Consider the following 15,110-nt stretch of genomic DNA (forward strand, 5'->3'; position numbering starts at 1 on the left):
AACTGGATATGAAAAGAGTGAGGCAAAAAACAACCACCTCTACAAGATGGCCATCTTTATTTGAGAGAAGAGGATCAGAAGAAAAGGGCATTGTGGGTCATAAACATCAGACAACTTCCTGTGTGTGCAGGAAGTCGGCGTGCTCAGGGGAAGCTGTCGTCGTCATCTTCCGCCATTTCTTTGGCGAACTCCAGATCTTGCTGCTCACGCTCGCGACGCTCCTGAAAACGCATGTGATGTCATCCTCTGAACATGCATGCACTTTTAAAGCCAGTGATGGAACGGAGAATGTCACATGTACTGAAATGTGTTCGTCTGGAGCGTGTGTGTGTGTGATTACCTCGGCTGACTCCAAATCTTTGTTGTAAGCTTTTGGCGGAAACCTCATGGCCTGAACACAACAGCGGCACACTTAACACCGCGACACGGTTGCAAACACAAGTGTGTGTGTGCACGGGTGTGCTCACCTTGACCGACATGTTGTGTATGTCAAGGCAGAAGGAGATCCTCTGGTGGAAGGCCAGCTGCGGTTCACGAGTGCCGTAGATGTCTATGGTCTCTTTGGATTGGACGAAGCCTTTCTCGTGGTTGATGCTGGCCTCGATCACGCCGTCCCGGATGGCCTGCGCGGACACGCGGCTGTCACGTCTCTGCGTGCGTGTGTGCGCTTGTGCTACGCTACCTTGGCCACAATAAACTCTGCATCCTCGGGACTGTCCAACTGCAGCTTGAGGGCGATGTCAGCCAGCGAGATGCGAGAGTACGACAGGCTGATCATGCGCACGCCTGAACACACGAGCGCCGACGTGGTTAGTTTCGGCGATGCGTGCGTGCGTGTGCAGGGTGGGGTGTTAATGGGCCGGCCGGGCTCACCTGTCTTGATGACATTGTGTCTGAGGCGGATGATGAGCGTGTACGTGCCGTCAGCTTGGAACTTCTCTCCAAACTGCTCCAAGGCTTGGTTGAACTTAGACAGGTTGCCCGTTCTCACCGCTGAACACACACACACAATGTGTTGAAAGTGGTTAGTAGCGCAAAACGCTCATCCGTGTGCTTGTTGGTGACAAACACGTTGTTACTGGTAATTGTTACCATGTAACGCCGCATAATAATAACTCAAATAAACTAGTTCCCTTGCAGTCCTGCAAATGGGAGTAAAGCACAAAGGATCATCTTGCAGAGCTGACACTAGGAAGGCGACGATGTCATCACTGACCCTGAGTGAGCAAGAAGTAGGGCATGAGTGACCTCTTGAGTGACGGCTGCCTGAACTGAAGCCTGTCTGGAATTTCTCCCAACAGCAACTCCACCACAATCAGCAACTTGTGCACCTGAACGCAAACACACAGTTGCGTCAAAACTTTCTGCTCGACCGGCTCGCGGTGCGGACGCGTGCTCACCGTCTGCTTGAATCCGACGGCGGTGTGTTGCGGGGCTTTCCTGAGCGCGTTGGTTAACGTCCGGCGAGCCTCCGAATACTCCAGCTGGATGGCTTTAATGCGACCTGCAACACAAAAACACACGATGGCGCTTAGTGACCCAGCCCCAGCGCTAACAACTGTGGGGTACACACATGTGCTTTGGATGATCTGTCTACATGTGTTGCTCCACCGTTAGATAAAAGAATGTTGCTGAAAGGGTTGCAAAATCAGTGCGTGTGTGTGTGTGTGTGTGTTTAGGAGTAGAAACGTTCGGGTGTGCGTAATACCAGTGTAGTAGAGGTATCGGGCCCACTCGTTGTTGTTGGCAAGTTCTGGAAATACGGACTTGGACACGAGCTTCTCGGCCTGATCGTAGAGGTTGAAGTTGAGGTAATTCCTCAGCAGGAGATTGAGCAGAACCGCTTGGCCATCTGCGTCATGACGGAGCGTCGCCGTCCGTAGGCGCGTGTGCAGGAAACTGAAGGAGGACAGAGGCAAAATCACGACACTGGCGGAACCGAGGCGATGGGGCGAGGGAGTACCTGCGAATGTCGTCCAGCTGGTTGAGAAACTCGTAGACGCGGGCGTGGTAGTAGTAACACTTGGCGGCCACTAGGTCCAGAGCCCGGCGGTTTTTGGAGGCCATCTTCTGCAGCAGGTCGTCAGAAACCTTTTGAGCCTGACACAAAGTCACAGGAGGAGTTTTACTCTTTAAAACCATGTGACACCACACCATACTGGTGACATGATGACGGAGGGCAAGATTTGATAGCTTCTAGCAATGTGACGACGCCGAACCAAAAATATAAAACAATATGATAAAACGCAGATTGACCACTTCAGTGACCCAACATGTCCACTAAAAATATCTCAGCAACGTTTTATGAGTCAGGAATAACTGAATGATCGTCATCATTCCCGTCCGTGTCATATATGAGTGAAAGGTTACCTCGATGAACCTCTTGTTGTTGGTCAGGTGGACTACCAGAAGCAGCTGCAGGTAGGCCTCTACCTCAGGAAGTAGAGGACTGCTGGCGGCCTTACCCGTCCTGGGCCGGAACGGCACGTCCCCATCCACCAGATCCATGGGCTGGAAAAGAGCAGGAAACATAAATTGGCTAGAACTTTTGCAGAACTCCGCAAACTGAGACATGGCTTAATGTGACGTGAGGTCATGTGACACACCTCGTCCAGGAAAGCGAGCAAGAAGTCTCTGGTGGCGGCGTTGTTGGTGAAGAAGCCGCAGACCGTTTTGTGCAGCACCAGAGTGTTGAGTCGGCGGCTGGTGGACGGCAAGGCTCGCAGCGCTCTCAACACAAAGCGAGGCTCCTTGCCCGACACGGCTTTCTCAATCTGTTTTACGTGCTCCTTGATGTCTGAAGCGTTTAGGATGACAAACAGAGCAAAAGTGAGCCTTTTCCGAGCAAAGTGTAAGAACACCAATCAACACATGATGCCCACAACCAGCACGCATCTCATCTCCTGATTTTCTCGATGGACTGGGTTTAGTGTGTTTGATAAATGACCACACAGTGGTCTTTTACCTTCTCCGATTTTGCTCATTTAAGTTTACAAAACAGCAGTTGAATATGCAACATAATTTACACGTTGGATCAAATTTCGTAAACATCATGTGACAAACCAGTGTCTCGCTTGACGTTTGTTGGCAAGTGTGTCGCTGTCCATCAGGCAGGCGTCAAAAACATTTAGCGGAGTGACGTCACGCGCTACACCACCGACGCTAGCAAGGCTTGCAGCCGACTCACGAATAGTCGGTGGCGGCATCCCGGCTCCGGAGATGCGGGTGGCCTACCTTCCAGCGTTAGGCTGTCCAGCTCCTTGGGCGACTTGGCTGAGCCTGCAGCCTCCACCTCGGGCATCTCGACGTCCTGCGGCTCGGAAGAAGTGGCGGCGGCCTCCTTGGGCTTGTCGGTCTTTGAGTCTCGCTCTCGGCCTCCCGCTCGGTCACGCCGCTTGGCCCCCGCCGTCTCCTTCATTGCCTTGGATACTCGAAAATGTCACAAGCAAAACGAAACAAACTAAAACAAATAAACCAAAAGAGACAAGGACAAGTTTGTGCTTTTGTCTTGGCTCGCTGGTTGGACGCCGCAATGACTGGCAAGTCTGCTGTGGCGGCGCAAAGGATTGTGGGAGGGGGCAGAACAGGCAACACCAATAGATCGCAGAGTGCGTCGACGTCACAATACTTGATCGTTTTCATACTATGTGTACACTATTTTTCTCTCGATAATGGCTTCTCGACGTGATGAGAAGCGAGCGGAGGTTTGGGATAATTGCTGTAATAAATATAATTTAATAAATAAGACCTTTTAAAATCTTTTGAATTATTTTTTTTAGCTTACTTTGATTCTGTTTTTATTTATTTTAGTTCACATTCTGAATGTCAAAGTCTTTCTCGAGATGAACTTGTCAAAATATAAAGACAAAAAAAATATATAAAGTTAAGAAAAATAGAACAAATAGAAGTAAACATGCTCCAAATAAAAATAAAAAAAGTGCTGTTGTATTTCAGGTGTCGTGTGGGAGGAGCTTGTGTTGTCTGCTCACAGCTGATAGAGAGGCTCTCACGCTCAGGGCCTCACTCACGTCTTCTTGATCTTCATCTCTTTCTCGTCACTTCCTCCACATCCCCTCGTCTTCATTTGCTTCTTCTTTCATCAGCTTCACTGCTCTTCACTTCTTCTTCTTGTGTTGACCTTCATCCTCTGTAGCCATCCCACAAAATGAACTCTTGAAACTTCAGGACATCATGGAGGACGACAGCAAAACATTTGAGGACCGAGAGGCGGAGTTCGCTTTTACCGAGAACCTCGCAGAGAGCCGGTCCACTGGCACCCAATCGGAGACATTGTCCAGTCAGGACAGCAGCTCGGATTCGGGTGAGTTGGCGGCGGCGGGGCCGGTGTTGACGTCGGACGGGGACGAGGCGGCCACCAAGGCCGTGGCGTCCTCACCTGACGGACGCTTCCTCAAATTTGATGTGGATATTGGACGAGGATCCTTCAAGAACGTCTACAAGGGCCTTGACACCGAGACCACCGTCGAGGTGGCCTGGTGCGAGCTGCAGGTAAGCACACACAGACCCATACATGCCCATGCACACTCATGCATACAGTACAAACTGTATATGAGTACACATTTGACCTTTGTCCATCTTGACCTTCTATGCTGCAAGTGCCTGTTGCCAGTGATGTCATCTCAGACACCTCATCAGGCCAACGTGTGCATGTGGATGTTAGCATGTACTACGTGTGTGTGGGCATGAGATAAATTACTTGTGATGACGCAGCACTTTTATGCATCTGATCAGACTCACAACAGCTGTCTTATGTTGATAATGGCACACACGTACATGCACACACTTATACACACACACACACACACACACACACAATTAATGGTACCACAATGTTGGCCAAATTGTTTGTGTTGTGTTCGTTTTGTTTGTTTCTGTTATTTTTTTTGTCAGCAGTTCATATCTTGTTAGCATGTTAGCTTCAGTCAAGACTGACAAATACTTGACCTAATGACCTCAGATGACGAGTCATTAGTTTGTTAATGGTGGACGACTGACCAACCCGGCAACCCGTGATGTTTTCTGCCTCATCAGACTCAGCGGCTGACACGTAGTGAGCGCCAGCGTTTCGAGGAGGAGGTGGAGATGCTGAAGACGCTCCAGCACCCCAACATCGTTCGTTTCTTCGACTCGTGGAAGTCGGTGTTGAACGGTCGCAAGTGCACCGTGCTGGTGACCGAGCTCATGACCTCGGGGACCCTCAAGACGTGAGTCCGCCGGCCGCTCTCCCACTTACGGCTTCCCGGCTGAACTCTTCCCCCTCCAGGTACATCCGCCGATTCCGTCCGATGAAGTTGAAACTACTTCAACGTTGGAGCTTCCAGATCCTGAAAGGTCTTCACTTCCTGCACTCACGCAATCCACCCATCCTCCATCGCGACCTCAAGTGTGACAACGTCTTCATCACGGGGCCCTCGGCCTCCGTCAAGATCGGGGACCTCGGCCTCGCCACCCTCAAGAAGGCCTCTTTCGCCAAGAGCGTCATCGGTAAGGTAGCGCCCGGACGTTTCTTTGGCATCATTGCAACCTCACAATGCAGTCTGGCCGTGCGTTTAGGAACCCCGGAGTTCATGGCTCCCGAGATGTATGAAGAGAAGTACGACGAGGCGGTGGACGTGTACGCCTTCGGGATGTGCATCCTGGAGATGGCCACGTCCGAGTACCCGTACTCCGAGTGCCAAAACGCAGCCCAGATTTACCGCAAGGTTACCAACGTAAGTGGCCCCTGCTCCAGCACCTGCTCGGTTCTCCACCAAGTTTCCACCTCGCTTGTGCCTCCCTTGGGTTCTTCTCTCAAATAGTGAGGTGCTCTCAGCTCACTTTTGTCTCTCTCGCTCTGCTGCGATCACAGGGAATCAAACCTGACAGTTTCTCCAAGGTCACAGTTCCCGAGCTGAAGCACATCATCGAGGGATGCATCCACACCAACAGCAGCGAGAGGTACTAGAGAACCCATGTGGGAGTAGCTGTGTTGACCTTCCTGGCCACACCCCCCTTAACCCTGGAATCCCTCCTACAGATTCACGGTTCAGGACCTTCTGGAACAGCGCTTTTTCCAGGGCGAACTGGGCGTTCACGTGGAGTTGGCCGAGGAGGATGACGGCACCAAGTCGGCCCTCATGCTGTGGCTGAGGATGGACGGGACCAAGAAGCTTCACGGCAAGTACAAGGACAACAACGCCATCGAGTTCCTCTTTGAGCTCAACAACGACGTCCCTGAGGTGGTGGCACAAGAGATGGTAGGCACTCGCTCGCTCGCTCACTCACTCACTCACTCACTCACTCACTCACTCACTCACTCACTCACTCACTCACTCACTCACTCACTCACTCACCGCCTCGCCCTTCCTGCAGGTGGTGCTGGGCTTCGTGTCCGAGGGCGACTATAAGCTGGTGGCGATGGCCATCCGAGACGGCGTGACAACCATCAAGCGGCAGCGCGCTAAACGCCGCCAATTGGCCGAAGAAGCCGCCAGGCGACAGGAAGACGCCGCCGCCCAGGAGAGTGAACGCCCCCTGCCCACGCCGCTCCAGGCGGCCAATCAGCAAAGAGAAGTGTGTATGAATGTGTGCATGCCTTTGCGTGTATGAATGTTTGTGTGTATTCATGCAAAGTGTGTTAACGGTAATCCTCCTTCAGAACTCTGAAGTTCCTGCCACAACCAGGCAACAAGTCCCACCTAATGCCGGGACATCATCTGCCAACAGCCAGGTGCATTCTGCGAGCAACAAGATGGCTGCCGCAGGTTAGAGTTGACTTCCTGATTAGATGGGAATGTAATTGACATTCGTTAGATATCCAATTGTTCTTGTTGTCATCATGGCAGGGAACCGCGTAATGAACAGCGCTCCACAAACCCCACCTGTCGCTTCTCATTCTCAACAAAGTGCTTATGCCCCGCCCCCTAGGACCCGAATGTCAAAGCCTCCGCCCTTTCCTGTTCTACGCTACCCCAGGGTGAGAAGAGGGTGGGGCTATTAGGGGGCGGGGCTACAGTTAGCATTATCTTGTTTTGTTCCCCACATACACAGAGCCTCGCTGTGTCACAACATGAGCCCACGAAATCGCAACACGGGTTTTCCTCACCTGCCGACAGGTAACATGTACACATGCATCTACACACACACACACACACACACACACACACACACACACACACACACACAATTAACAAGTGGTGACTGTTCTAGCTGTGCGTCTGACGTAACATCGGGTTTGAGTGACGGCAATGACGGCCAATCAGACAAGAGCTACGAGGAAGAGACCGAGCGGCACCCCGACAGGAAGTTGAGGAGGAGAATGAGGGCTCAGCTCAGGCTCACGGGGGTGAGTCTGGGAAACGCACATCGTTGTGTGTCTGTGTGTTTGAGTGTGTGTGTTTGCGTTGACGTGCATGCACGTGGTCACACAGGTGTCCAACATGGCCGACCGCGTGGTGGAGTGTCAGTTGAGGACTCACGACAGCAAAATGGTGACCTTCAAGTTTGACCTTGATGGTGACAACCCTGAAGACATTGCATCCGTGATGGTGAGCGCCATCGGACAATCACAACGCACTTGGTGAAAATTAAATAATCCAGTACCTGAAACTTTTAATTACGTCTAAGAACACTAAGTATTTGTATCTGTGTGTGCGTATGTGTGTGTTGGTGTGCATGTGACAGTTGCACAGAGATTTCATCTTGGCGAGTGAGCGAACAGGATTCATCCTGCGCATGTATGACATCATCAGCAGGGCGGAGTCTATGATGATGCAACAAAAGCAGGTACATTTCAACACACACGCACGCATACACGCACACAAAATGAAGTCACACCCGATAACATCACTTTGTTACCCGGTAGACAAAGATGGCGGCAGAGCGCTCATCTAGGACATCGTCCGGCTCCTCGCGCAACAGTAAGACTTTGATTGACAGCTCGCACACGATTGACATGTCAGACATTGATTGACGAGTCTTCTTGGCAGACTTGGCCGAGGCTGAGCTGCCAGCCTTCAAGAATGTGGCGCCTGAGGCCCCGCCCCTCACCACACCATCCCACAATTCTTCAGGTAATTCCTTTTCCAAAGGAGTTTGTCCACGTTTGCACAAACTCCATCAGATTGTCTGCCTGTCGCTCCTCAGCCCCCTCATCCCCATCCCCCCGCACGGACGCCCCGCCATCTCCTCAGTATCCCCCCTTGCCTCAGGCATACCGTACCTACAGCACCCCCACTGGCGCACCCCCTCAGTGGCCACCCCCCGACCAGCCCCTCTTCTCTCTGGCCAACATGATGTCGTTGGCCATGAGCATGGCCCAGTCCCTCCTGCCCCCCTCTCAGAGCTACCAGTCCCCGGCACCCCCGTCCTTCATACCAACCCTTGGTGCCTTCTCGCCTCCCACGTCGCCGTCTTTAAGCCAGGCCTCCTTCCGAGGACCTCCGCCCGCCAGGACGACCGCCGCTCCTCTGGGGCAGCCGGTGGCGTCGGTCAGCTGGAGCCCCACAGAGGTGAGTCTATGTCTCTTCCCACTAGATGTCATCATCATCAAGTTATTCTTTGTTCTTGTCCTTTTTCCTTGAAGCTCAGGTACCCATTAACTCCGCCCCCTCGCGGTGAGTGTGGCACCACATCCTATGACATCATGTCTCGTGGCATCACATCCTGGTCAAAAATGTTTTTGTCACATGAACAGGTTCAGCCCCGGCCCCGCCCCCTTCCAAGCAGGCCCTCCCTCCTTATTATACGCAAGTAATGTGCTCACACTGATGCTAATGCCAATTTGAGGCTTGTGAGTCACGCATGACATTTCTAACGCAGGCACAATCCGCTGTCATGCCGTCACGCAGACCGCCAGCCACATGTGACGGTAACACACACACCTTTAACACTCTGTGATGTAATTGTTTATGCTAATGAGCTCACAAGTTGATTGGTTATTGGCAATCCATTACGTTTCAGCATTGACTCCACCCACTCGAAACGTGGGTCGTTTCCAAGTGACGAACTCGGAACCTCAGACGGTCAAAGCACGCTCGCCGCCCCCTTCTCAGATAAGCCCATCAGAGAGCTCCGAGAGCGTCTCCGAAGATGACAGCCAATCAGAAAGCAATTGCTATGATGATGTGGGAGGCGGGTTGGAGGAGAGAAAGAGGAGGGGCGTGCGCAAGGCGACCGGCGGCTCGTGGGAGGGACCATCCGCCGGCCAATCCCGGCGCCGCTCTTACTTCACATCTGACGAATCCGACAATGATGACGACACATGGGAGGAGCTAAAGGAGATTCGGGAAAGGTGAGCGTGGCCAATTGTCGCCGTGGAAACGGAGCTGATTTGACCTTACCCCCATCCTGTCCCAGACACCTGCTTGAGGTACGTCGTCTACAGGCCAATCAGAGGCGAGAAATGGATGACCTGTGCCAAATGATTGGAAAAGCCCCGCCTCCCGGCGCTGTGGCGCCGGCAGCCATGTTGAACCAACGACGCTCGCATAGGCCTGATGTGCTGCCCCCCACAGGTCAGAATGCATGCTGCACTAAAAGGTGCACACAAGTCACATGACCACATGGCACAATCTTTCCAGTTTTAACTGTAGTTAAACAGTCATTCAGCAAACCTATTAAAAGGTCAGTCGTGGGCATGGAATGTTAGCTGTCTTGGGCACAAAAGGTCATTACATATGCACTTTCTCACAATAAAGGCAAGAGTGGTTCTATTACTTTACTTATGAGTGTGTGTGTGTGTGTGTGTGTGTGTGTATGTGTTTGTGTGTGCGTGTCAGGTATCATGAGAAAGCGTTCTCTGGAGAGGCCTGCCAGAGTGTCATTTGTGCCCGGACACACATATGTGGTGAGTCCACCAATGGCATTCTTCATCTTTTTCTCCACTTTGATTTGTTGACGTGACCTTTTGACCTTGCAGCCTGACCCCAACCTGAGTGTTGAAGAAGAAACGTGACGATAAACATCGCTGCTTCTACGATGAGCACTCGCGGCTGTTCAAAGCTAGCCGATGCTAACCCACCGTACGAAGCTAGCTGCACATTACACGTGTGGTATTCCATGACAGGCGGGGTTTATAGACTTCAAACAGCAAACATGGAAGCAGTCACCATAGCAACCACTCCCAACAGCGTTTTGAATCACGCCATTCTTCTGTCATTTCAGCTTCAGCTAATAAAGTTGATTCAACTCATGAGACTTTTTGTGCCAAGCTAGCCAGAGAGCAAAGATGTTCTGAGCTCGCCATTACCATGACAACTCAAAGAAGTTGAATATAAATGATAAGTACGTTTTCATGTGATCTGATGCATCCAAACACTTGTATTGTACAACAAATTTAACAAGACAAAGGAGATCTACAAATTGATTTGTCCTTTTATCTGGAAGCGCTTCAGAATCTGCTGGACCACCTCAGGAAGCAGCCTTAGGTTTCCCCCGACGACCAGGCCGCCCTGCAACCACACACACACACACACACACACACACACACACACACACACACACACACACTGACCTCACTAGTCCTGATTTGCGTATATAAGGTGCGTGACCCACCTCACAATAGACAATGGTTGCTTCAACGGTGACAACTCCAGGAATCACCATTTTCGTGATCAAGTCTACACACACACACACACACACATGCGTGAACATACACACAAACACATGAACAGACAAACACATACCTGATGAAGGAATGAATTTTTCTGACCTTTCAGTTTGGATTCAATGAGTTCTTCCAACTTTATCCTGGCACAGCCCTTCTACAAAACACGTACACAAAGTGAAAGTGTTGTCAAGTAACATACATTGTGTGAGAAGAATATCAATTCCATCACATCTCATGATGACTTTCAACTTACTATTAGTTTTCCTAATAGCTTGGAAGGTCTAATTTCACACCTAAGGAAGAAAAATCAGCTTCTTGGGTCATACAACAAAGACATGTGTGTGTTTGTGTGTGTGTGTTCTCACATGGCCTTCCCATAAAGTAGAACCAGATGGTTTCCTTTGATATCCACCTTCATAGACACCTCACACTTCTGCAGGAAAACCACAAGAACAAGTTTAAAAGCCAGAAGAGCCTCAAGCAAACAACCAGCGTACCTCAGTAAGAACCAGAAGTATAACTTCACGAAAACGCACAAGAAATACAGGAAAAATCATTTATAAAAACATAATATATATTTAGAAAATATAATAAAAACAAGCTGAACCAAAAGAAGAACCTCAGGGAGAACCAGGAAACTAACTAGGAAAACCTCAATAAGACCCAGAAGAACAACTAGAACAGGTACAATCGAGAACCACAATAACAACTTGCATAAGAAGTATTGCACAAAGTCCCAGAAGTAGAACCTCAAGGAGAACCACACTTACTGTGCAGGTGCTTACCACAATGAGCCCATGTTGTTTTCTGGGGGATCTGGCTCTTGCCTCAATTCTGATGGTGAGTCCAGTCTTGTGAATGCTAACCGCAACGGGCTTCCATAGCTCCACCTCCAGCAGGCCCTGCAGTCAATCACAATATGACCTCATGGCCAGGGAGGCCTTCACTTATTATCTTAAGCACCATAGTAGACCTCGATTGTTCATAAGCTAAGAATCTCATCGTAGTGTTAATTCTTCCTCACAAGATAGCAGACTGAAACCTCAACTTTAATATGACGGGCGCACGAGGGAGGGACTTGGAAGGGCCAGCTGTTCTTCTTACCGGGTGAAGATTAAAGGCGGAGAGGGCAGCAGACTCCAGGAAGCTCAACTGAAAACCAGACAGAAAGTTACCTCCAAGGGGAAGCCCTTTCACTATAAAAGCCTGATGCTTGAGCCTACCTGTGGCAGGCTGACGAAGAACGGTCCGTTGTCATGAAGCGGTCGGAACAGTTCATTGAAGAAATCGTCAGTAAAACAGACCAACGCCATCAACGCCTTGCATCTACGGGCTAAAGCAGAAATAGAAGACAACATAGGCCTATGCGCAATGTATGTTAATAGAAATACTGTATGTATCTATACATAAATATATGCATGTATATATGTAGATAGTTGTAAGTATGTAGATATGTGTGTATATGTGTATATATATATATACAGTACAGGACAGGTGTGTGGTGGGCCGACTGGAGGGTAATGTTAGAAAGTTGACTTAAAAAAAACCGAATAAAATAATAAGAAGAATTGTGAAGTCACCTGTGGTGTTTCGGCGGGACGTTGAGGTCCTTGCTGTTTCATTTTCACTGAACTTTGAGCTCACCTGAACGCACCTGACTGCTGCGTGACGTCAACGACATAAAACACATAACACAATGCACCTAAATCAGGTCACACAACATACTGTCATTTAAATTTTGTCTTCCCAAAATTCGCTTAAATATTTTATTTCTTTCTCATTTATTCATTTGTGCGTCTGTGCGTGCGCGCGTCTGATTTTGAGTGTACGTGTGTGTATTCATGTGTGTTGCGTGGAAAGAGCGGCACTGCGCGGTGACGTAAGGAGGCGCGGTGCATCCTGGGAGGCAACAAAGGAGGCGAGCTAACTGCTAGCCGCCGGTCCTGCAGCATTGACGCGAGCATGCGCACACGAGCCGCGGACTCGCGCACAGGTGGGTCGGCGAGACAGAGCGCACCTGGTTGCGTGCACGCGGGTGAAGTTGGGCGGCCGTGCACACGCTCTGAAGGAGCGAGTGATTGAGCGAGCTCACCTGCTAACTGTTTAGCTGCGTCTGCTAATGACTTCCAACACGTTTCAACGAGTATTGTAAGGGCGATTATTTTGACTTGCTAACTGCACCCAATGGGCAAAAGAAGAGCACAGAAAATTGATTCAATTTATTGCATTTTTAAGCATGGACAAGAAGCCCTGCGTGTTTTTGCGCGTGTGAGCGAGTGGCATGCATGTGGATAAAAATCATGATTGCTCCTGAAATTCCAATAATGAATTTGAACATGCCTAATGAGACACGTGTTTTTCTTTGGTGTTTTATTTTGAAAAGCAAGTGACGGCCAATGTGGTGTGTCCTCAGGTGAGTGACAGCATCAGGATGCCCCTTCCGCCCCCGCCGCCCTCCGCCCTCAATCAGGTACATACAAAGTACACGCAAATACAAAAATATTTTGATGACATAGGTGATGACATGAGCGCAAACCAGCAGAGCTCGGAGGAGGTGAAAGGTGGTCCTGCCCTCCTATCGGACCTCAGCCAAGGCAGAGACCATCCTTACTTCCGCCTGTACCAGTACCTCCACCAGGGGGCGCCACACAAAAGTAGGAACCAAAAAGTCACATTAACATGTTGGTTTTGTCCAAAACGGACGTGCGGTTACATTCCCAAAGCAAAAACAATCATCCCAAAGCTGCTTGTCTGGTTAATGAGACCTCCTGCTTCGCTCATAGATGAATGTGCGGCTGGTGCGTCGTCGCCCCGCCCACCACTTGGCCATCTCCGTGAGGATGCTCAAAGCCCCGCCCCTCTCCCCTCTGCCGGATCGTCACCCACCCCGCCCTCTCACCTCCATCAGAGTCGTCGTGGCCAGGCCCCCTCCCCACCCTCCACCTATAACAGAGACAAGCCCCTCCCACCCGCTCCGCCCGCCAAATCCACACCTGCTTCTCTGGCCCCTCCCACCTATAGTGGGGAGGTAGAGCATCTGCAGCGGCAAGGCTCCCACAGCAGCAAGAGAACCGCCCCCATGCCTGCAAGCCACACCCCCACCAGAGGTCCTGCCCCACCCCCACCCCCCGCCTCCCCTGCCCATAGGCCGACTCCCCCTTCAGGTAAGACAACTTTCATCTTCATCACATGACCTTTATGTGACCTTCTCCTGTCCCTACAGCCACCAGAGAAGCTCCGCCCCCTCCTCCATACAGGATGGCAGGTAGCCCCTCCCTCTCCCCTGACCCTCCCACCAGGGGTAAACCGCCTCCCCCGCCACCCCCTCCTCTCCGTCATGGACACGCCTCCTCCATCATTCCGTGTTTGTGTGGTGAGTGCTTGCAACCCCAACCCTAGATTGTCCCCCCCATAGATTTGATTTGTTGTTCATTTAGCGGCTTCCGTAGTTTGTTGCGTGTCCTCCCCAATGTGCATTGCTTCGTGCATTGCCGCTAAGATTGTCTTGCTGACCAACATGTTTTAACTTTAAACGTTGTTTTTGTTTTGTCGCTGCAGACGACTTTGAGTCCAAATATTTGTTTCATCCGCTGGACGATTTCCCTCCTCCGGACGAGTACCGACACTTCACCAAGATCTACCCTAGCAAGGCCTACTCAGGTCACAATGCAAACTGCGTAAAGGACCCATGTGCCTGCTGAATGATGTAGACAGGGGGCGCTAACACAGCAAATGCTTTTGTCTTGTGATGCAGCCATGCGAGGAGCTCCGCCACTTCCGCCAGTGGGCAGGTGAACAACTGCACTGCGCTTGGATGACATCATTGCATCTGACCCCCCCCTTTGTGAGCGATCATTGGAGGGAAGATGAGAAGTTGCTAATAGGATGATGGGATATGACAGTTTCGTTTTCGTCCTTCTCCTCGACCGCTAGGCTAACATAATTGAGTGGCTAGGCAGAGGTTGTCACATCACTTGGCTCGTCTCATCTCTAGGCTATCATCGATGCACGAAACTATCCAGGTATCCAACGTATTGGTGTAAATTTCTGGAAGAAGTCCCGCACATTTGGACAGAAAAAAAAACCCGTTTGGACTGGAAGTAGAGAATTGTTCTCTCTGATTTCTCGTCCTTGCTGCATTTGTTTGTTTGTGGCATGTGTTGTTTGCTCAACTGTGAAAGGTCATCTTCCTGAGTGTGCTTTTATTTTGAAAAGTATACTATATGGTCATTTTCTGTGGCAGTGATCATGTGCTCTGTCAAGTTGTACTTATATGCTTGCTGTAATCTTGATAACATTTACAGTAATTTGTAGCTCAGAAACGTCTTCATGCACAAGTAAATAATGAAAATGTTTGCTGTAGTTTACATTCCTAATAATTATAAATTAACTTCCTGCTTCATCTTGCAAATGTACCGAAATCAATAAACTTATTTAAATCTCACACTTACACAAGATGGTCGTTTCAAATTCTTCTAATATGGTTATTCATTTTTGTTAT

The 15,110-nt window shown here is 50.2% G+C and overlaps 4 protein-coding genes across 17 annotated transcripts; 2 read left to right on the plus strand and 2 right to left on the minus strand.

Moving 5' to 3' along the window:
- Positions 1-38: 38 nt before the first annotated feature.
- On the minus strand, positions 39-3,592 carry psmd3 (proteasome 26S subunit, non-ATPase 3). The gene is made up of 12 exons (XM_085934491.1): positions 3,235-3,592; positions 2,607-2,797; positions 2,371-2,511; positions 1,964-2,100; positions 1,709-1,899; positions 1,401-1,504; positions 1,217-1,331; positions 874-993; positions 683-786; positions 468-623; positions 341-391; positions 39-221 (listed from the first exon to the last, which is right to left on the minus strand). Exons 1-12 carry the CDS (start codon positions 3,416-3,418, stop codon positions 144-146), a joined length of 1,572 nt encoding a protein of 523 aa, XP_085790617.1. The 5' UTR covers positions 3,419-3,592; the 3' UTR covers positions 39-143.
- Positions 3,593-4,024: 432 nt separating this feature from the next.
- Positions 4,025-10,192, plus strand: wnk4b (WNK lysine deficient protein kinase 4b). Of its 4 annotated transcripts, none has more exons than XM_085933681.1 (23): positions 4,025-4,509; positions 5,053-5,225; positions 5,285-5,505; positions 5,575-5,732; positions 5,870-5,958; positions 6,038-6,257; positions 6,373-6,573; positions 6,659-6,764; positions 6,846-6,976; positions 7,051-7,115; positions 7,210-7,345; positions 7,431-7,547; positions 7,684-7,785; positions 7,865-7,919; positions 7,989-8,072; positions 8,146-8,510; positions 8,585-8,615; positions 8,696-8,751; positions 8,821-8,869; positions 8,962-9,292; positions 9,358-9,515; positions 9,780-9,847; positions 9,920-10,192. In XM_085933681.1, the coding sequence occupies exons 1-23, from the start codon at positions 4,192-4,194 to the stop codon at positions 9,953-9,955; spliced, it is 3,270 nt and encodes a 1,089-aa protein (XP_085789807.1). In that variant the 5' UTR covers positions 4,025-4,191; the 3' UTR covers positions 9,956-10,192. The 4 variants fall into 4 exon arrangements, with proteins under 4 accessions (XP_085789807.1, XP_085789808.1, XP_085789809.1 ...); XM_085933682.1 differs by having other exon boundaries at positions 8,590-8,615; positions 8,696-8,747; XM_085933683.1 differs by lacking the exons at positions 9,358-9,515; positions 9,780-9,847; positions 9,920-10,192 and having other exon boundaries at positions 8,696-8,747; positions 8,962-9,110.
- Positions 10,193-10,289: 97 nt separating this feature from the next.
- On the minus strand, positions 10,290-12,471 carry LOC147044111 (uncharacterized). 3 transcript variants are annotated; one of them, XM_085933698.1, is made up of 9 exons: positions 12,190-12,466; positions 11,833-11,942; positions 11,714-11,761; positions 11,380-11,511; positions 10,975-11,042; positions 10,863-10,902; positions 10,712-10,763; positions 10,555-10,619; positions 10,290-10,451 (listed from the first exon to the last, which is right to left on the minus strand). In XM_085933698.1, exons 2-9 carry the CDS (start codon positions 11,920-11,922, stop codon positions 10,356-10,358), a joined length of 591 nt encoding a protein of 196 aa, XP_085789824.1. In that variant the 5' UTR covers positions 11,923-11,942; positions 12,190-12,466; the 3' UTR covers positions 10,290-10,355. The 3 variants fall into 3 exon arrangements, 2 of the variants coding, with proteins under 2 accessions (XP_085789824.1, XP_085789823.1); XR_015068473.1 differs by having other exon boundaries at positions 10,863-11,042; positions 11,380-11,533; positions 12,190-12,471; XM_085933697.1 differs by lacking the exon at positions 12,190-12,466 and having other exon boundaries at positions 10,290-10,619; positions 11,395-11,511; positions 11,833-11,967.
- Positions 12,469-15,048, plus strand: LOC147044112 (uncharacterized). 9 transcript variants are annotated; one of them, XM_085933690.1, is made up of 7 exons: positions 12,469-12,602; positions 12,993-13,079; positions 13,149-13,263; positions 13,393-13,773; positions 13,833-13,982; positions 14,168-14,269; positions 14,364-15,048. In XM_085933690.1, exons 2-7 carry the CDS (start codon positions 13,041-13,043, stop codon positions 14,402-14,404), a joined length of 828 nt encoding a protein of 275 aa, XP_085789816.1. In that variant the 5' UTR covers positions 12,469-12,602; positions 12,993-13,040; the 3' UTR covers positions 14,405-15,048. The 9 variants fall into 9 exon arrangements, with proteins under 9 accessions (XP_085789816.1, XP_085789822.1, XP_085789817.1 ...); XM_085933696.1 differs by having other exon boundaries at positions 13,152-13,263; XM_085933691.1 differs by having other exon boundaries at positions 12,471-12,602; positions 13,023-13,079.
- Positions 15,049-15,110: the final 62 nt, after the last annotated feature.

The sequence above is a fragment of the Syngnathus leptorhynchus genome, chromosome 16, assembly GCF_054491065.1.
Source record: "Syngnathus leptorhynchus isolate UIUO chromosome 16, UIUO_Slep, whole genome shotgun sequence".
Lineage (NCBI taxonomy): Eukaryota > Metazoa > Chordata > Actinopteri > Syngnathiformes > Syngnathidae > Syngnathus > Syngnathus leptorhynchus.

Bases quoted from the DNA above. Each gene is read 5' to 3' on its own strand.
- psmd3 (XM_085934491.1), bottom strand. From the start codon at position 3,418: ATGAAGGAGACGGCGGGGGCCAAGCGGCGTGACCGAGCGGGAGGCCGA. The intron at 2,512-2,606 runs GTGTGTCACATG...GCTCTTTTCCAG, and splicing joins TGCTCGCTTTCCTGGACGAG to CCCATGGATCTGGTGGATGG. The intron at 787-873 runs GTGAGCCCGGCC...TCGTGTGTTCAG, and splicing joins ACACAATGTCATCAAGACAG to GCGTGCGCATGATCAGCCTG.
- wnk4b (XM_085933681.1), top strand. From the start codon at position 4,192: ATGGAGGACGACAGCAAAACATTTGAGGACCGAGAGGCGGAGTTCGCT. The intron at 5,733-5,869 runs GTAAGTGGCCCC...CTGCGATCACAG, and splicing joins TTTACCGCAAGGTTACCAAC to GGAATCAAACCTGACAGTTT. The intron at 5,959-6,037 runs GTACTAGAGAAC...TCCCTCCTACAG, and splicing joins CACACCAACAGCAGCGAGAG to ATTCACGGTTCAGGACCTTC.
- LOC147044111 (XM_085933697.1), bottom strand. From the start codon at position 11,967: ATGTTGTCTTCTATTTCTGCTTTAGCCCGTAGATGCAAGGCGTTGATG. The intron at 11,762-11,832 runs GTAGGCTCAAGC...TCTGGTTTTCAG, and splicing joins TCTTCGTCAGCCTGCCACAG to TTGAGCTTCCTGGAGTCTGC. The intron at 10,764-10,862 runs GTAAGTTGAAAG...CGTGTTTTGTAG, and splicing joins AGCTATTAGGAAAACTAATA to AAGGGCTGTGCCAGGATAAA.
- LOC147044112 (XM_085933686.1), top strand. From the start codon at position 12,572: ATGCGCACACGAGCCGCGGACTCGCGCACAG. The intron at 13,983-14,167 runs GTGAGTGCTTGC...TTGTCGCTGCAG, and splicing joins CATCATTCCGTGTTTGTGTG to ACGACTTTGAGTCCAAATAT. The intron at 14,270-14,363 runs GTCACAATGCAA...CTTGTGATGCAG, and splicing joins CCCTAGCAAGGCCTACTCAG to CCATGCGAGGAGCTCCGCCA.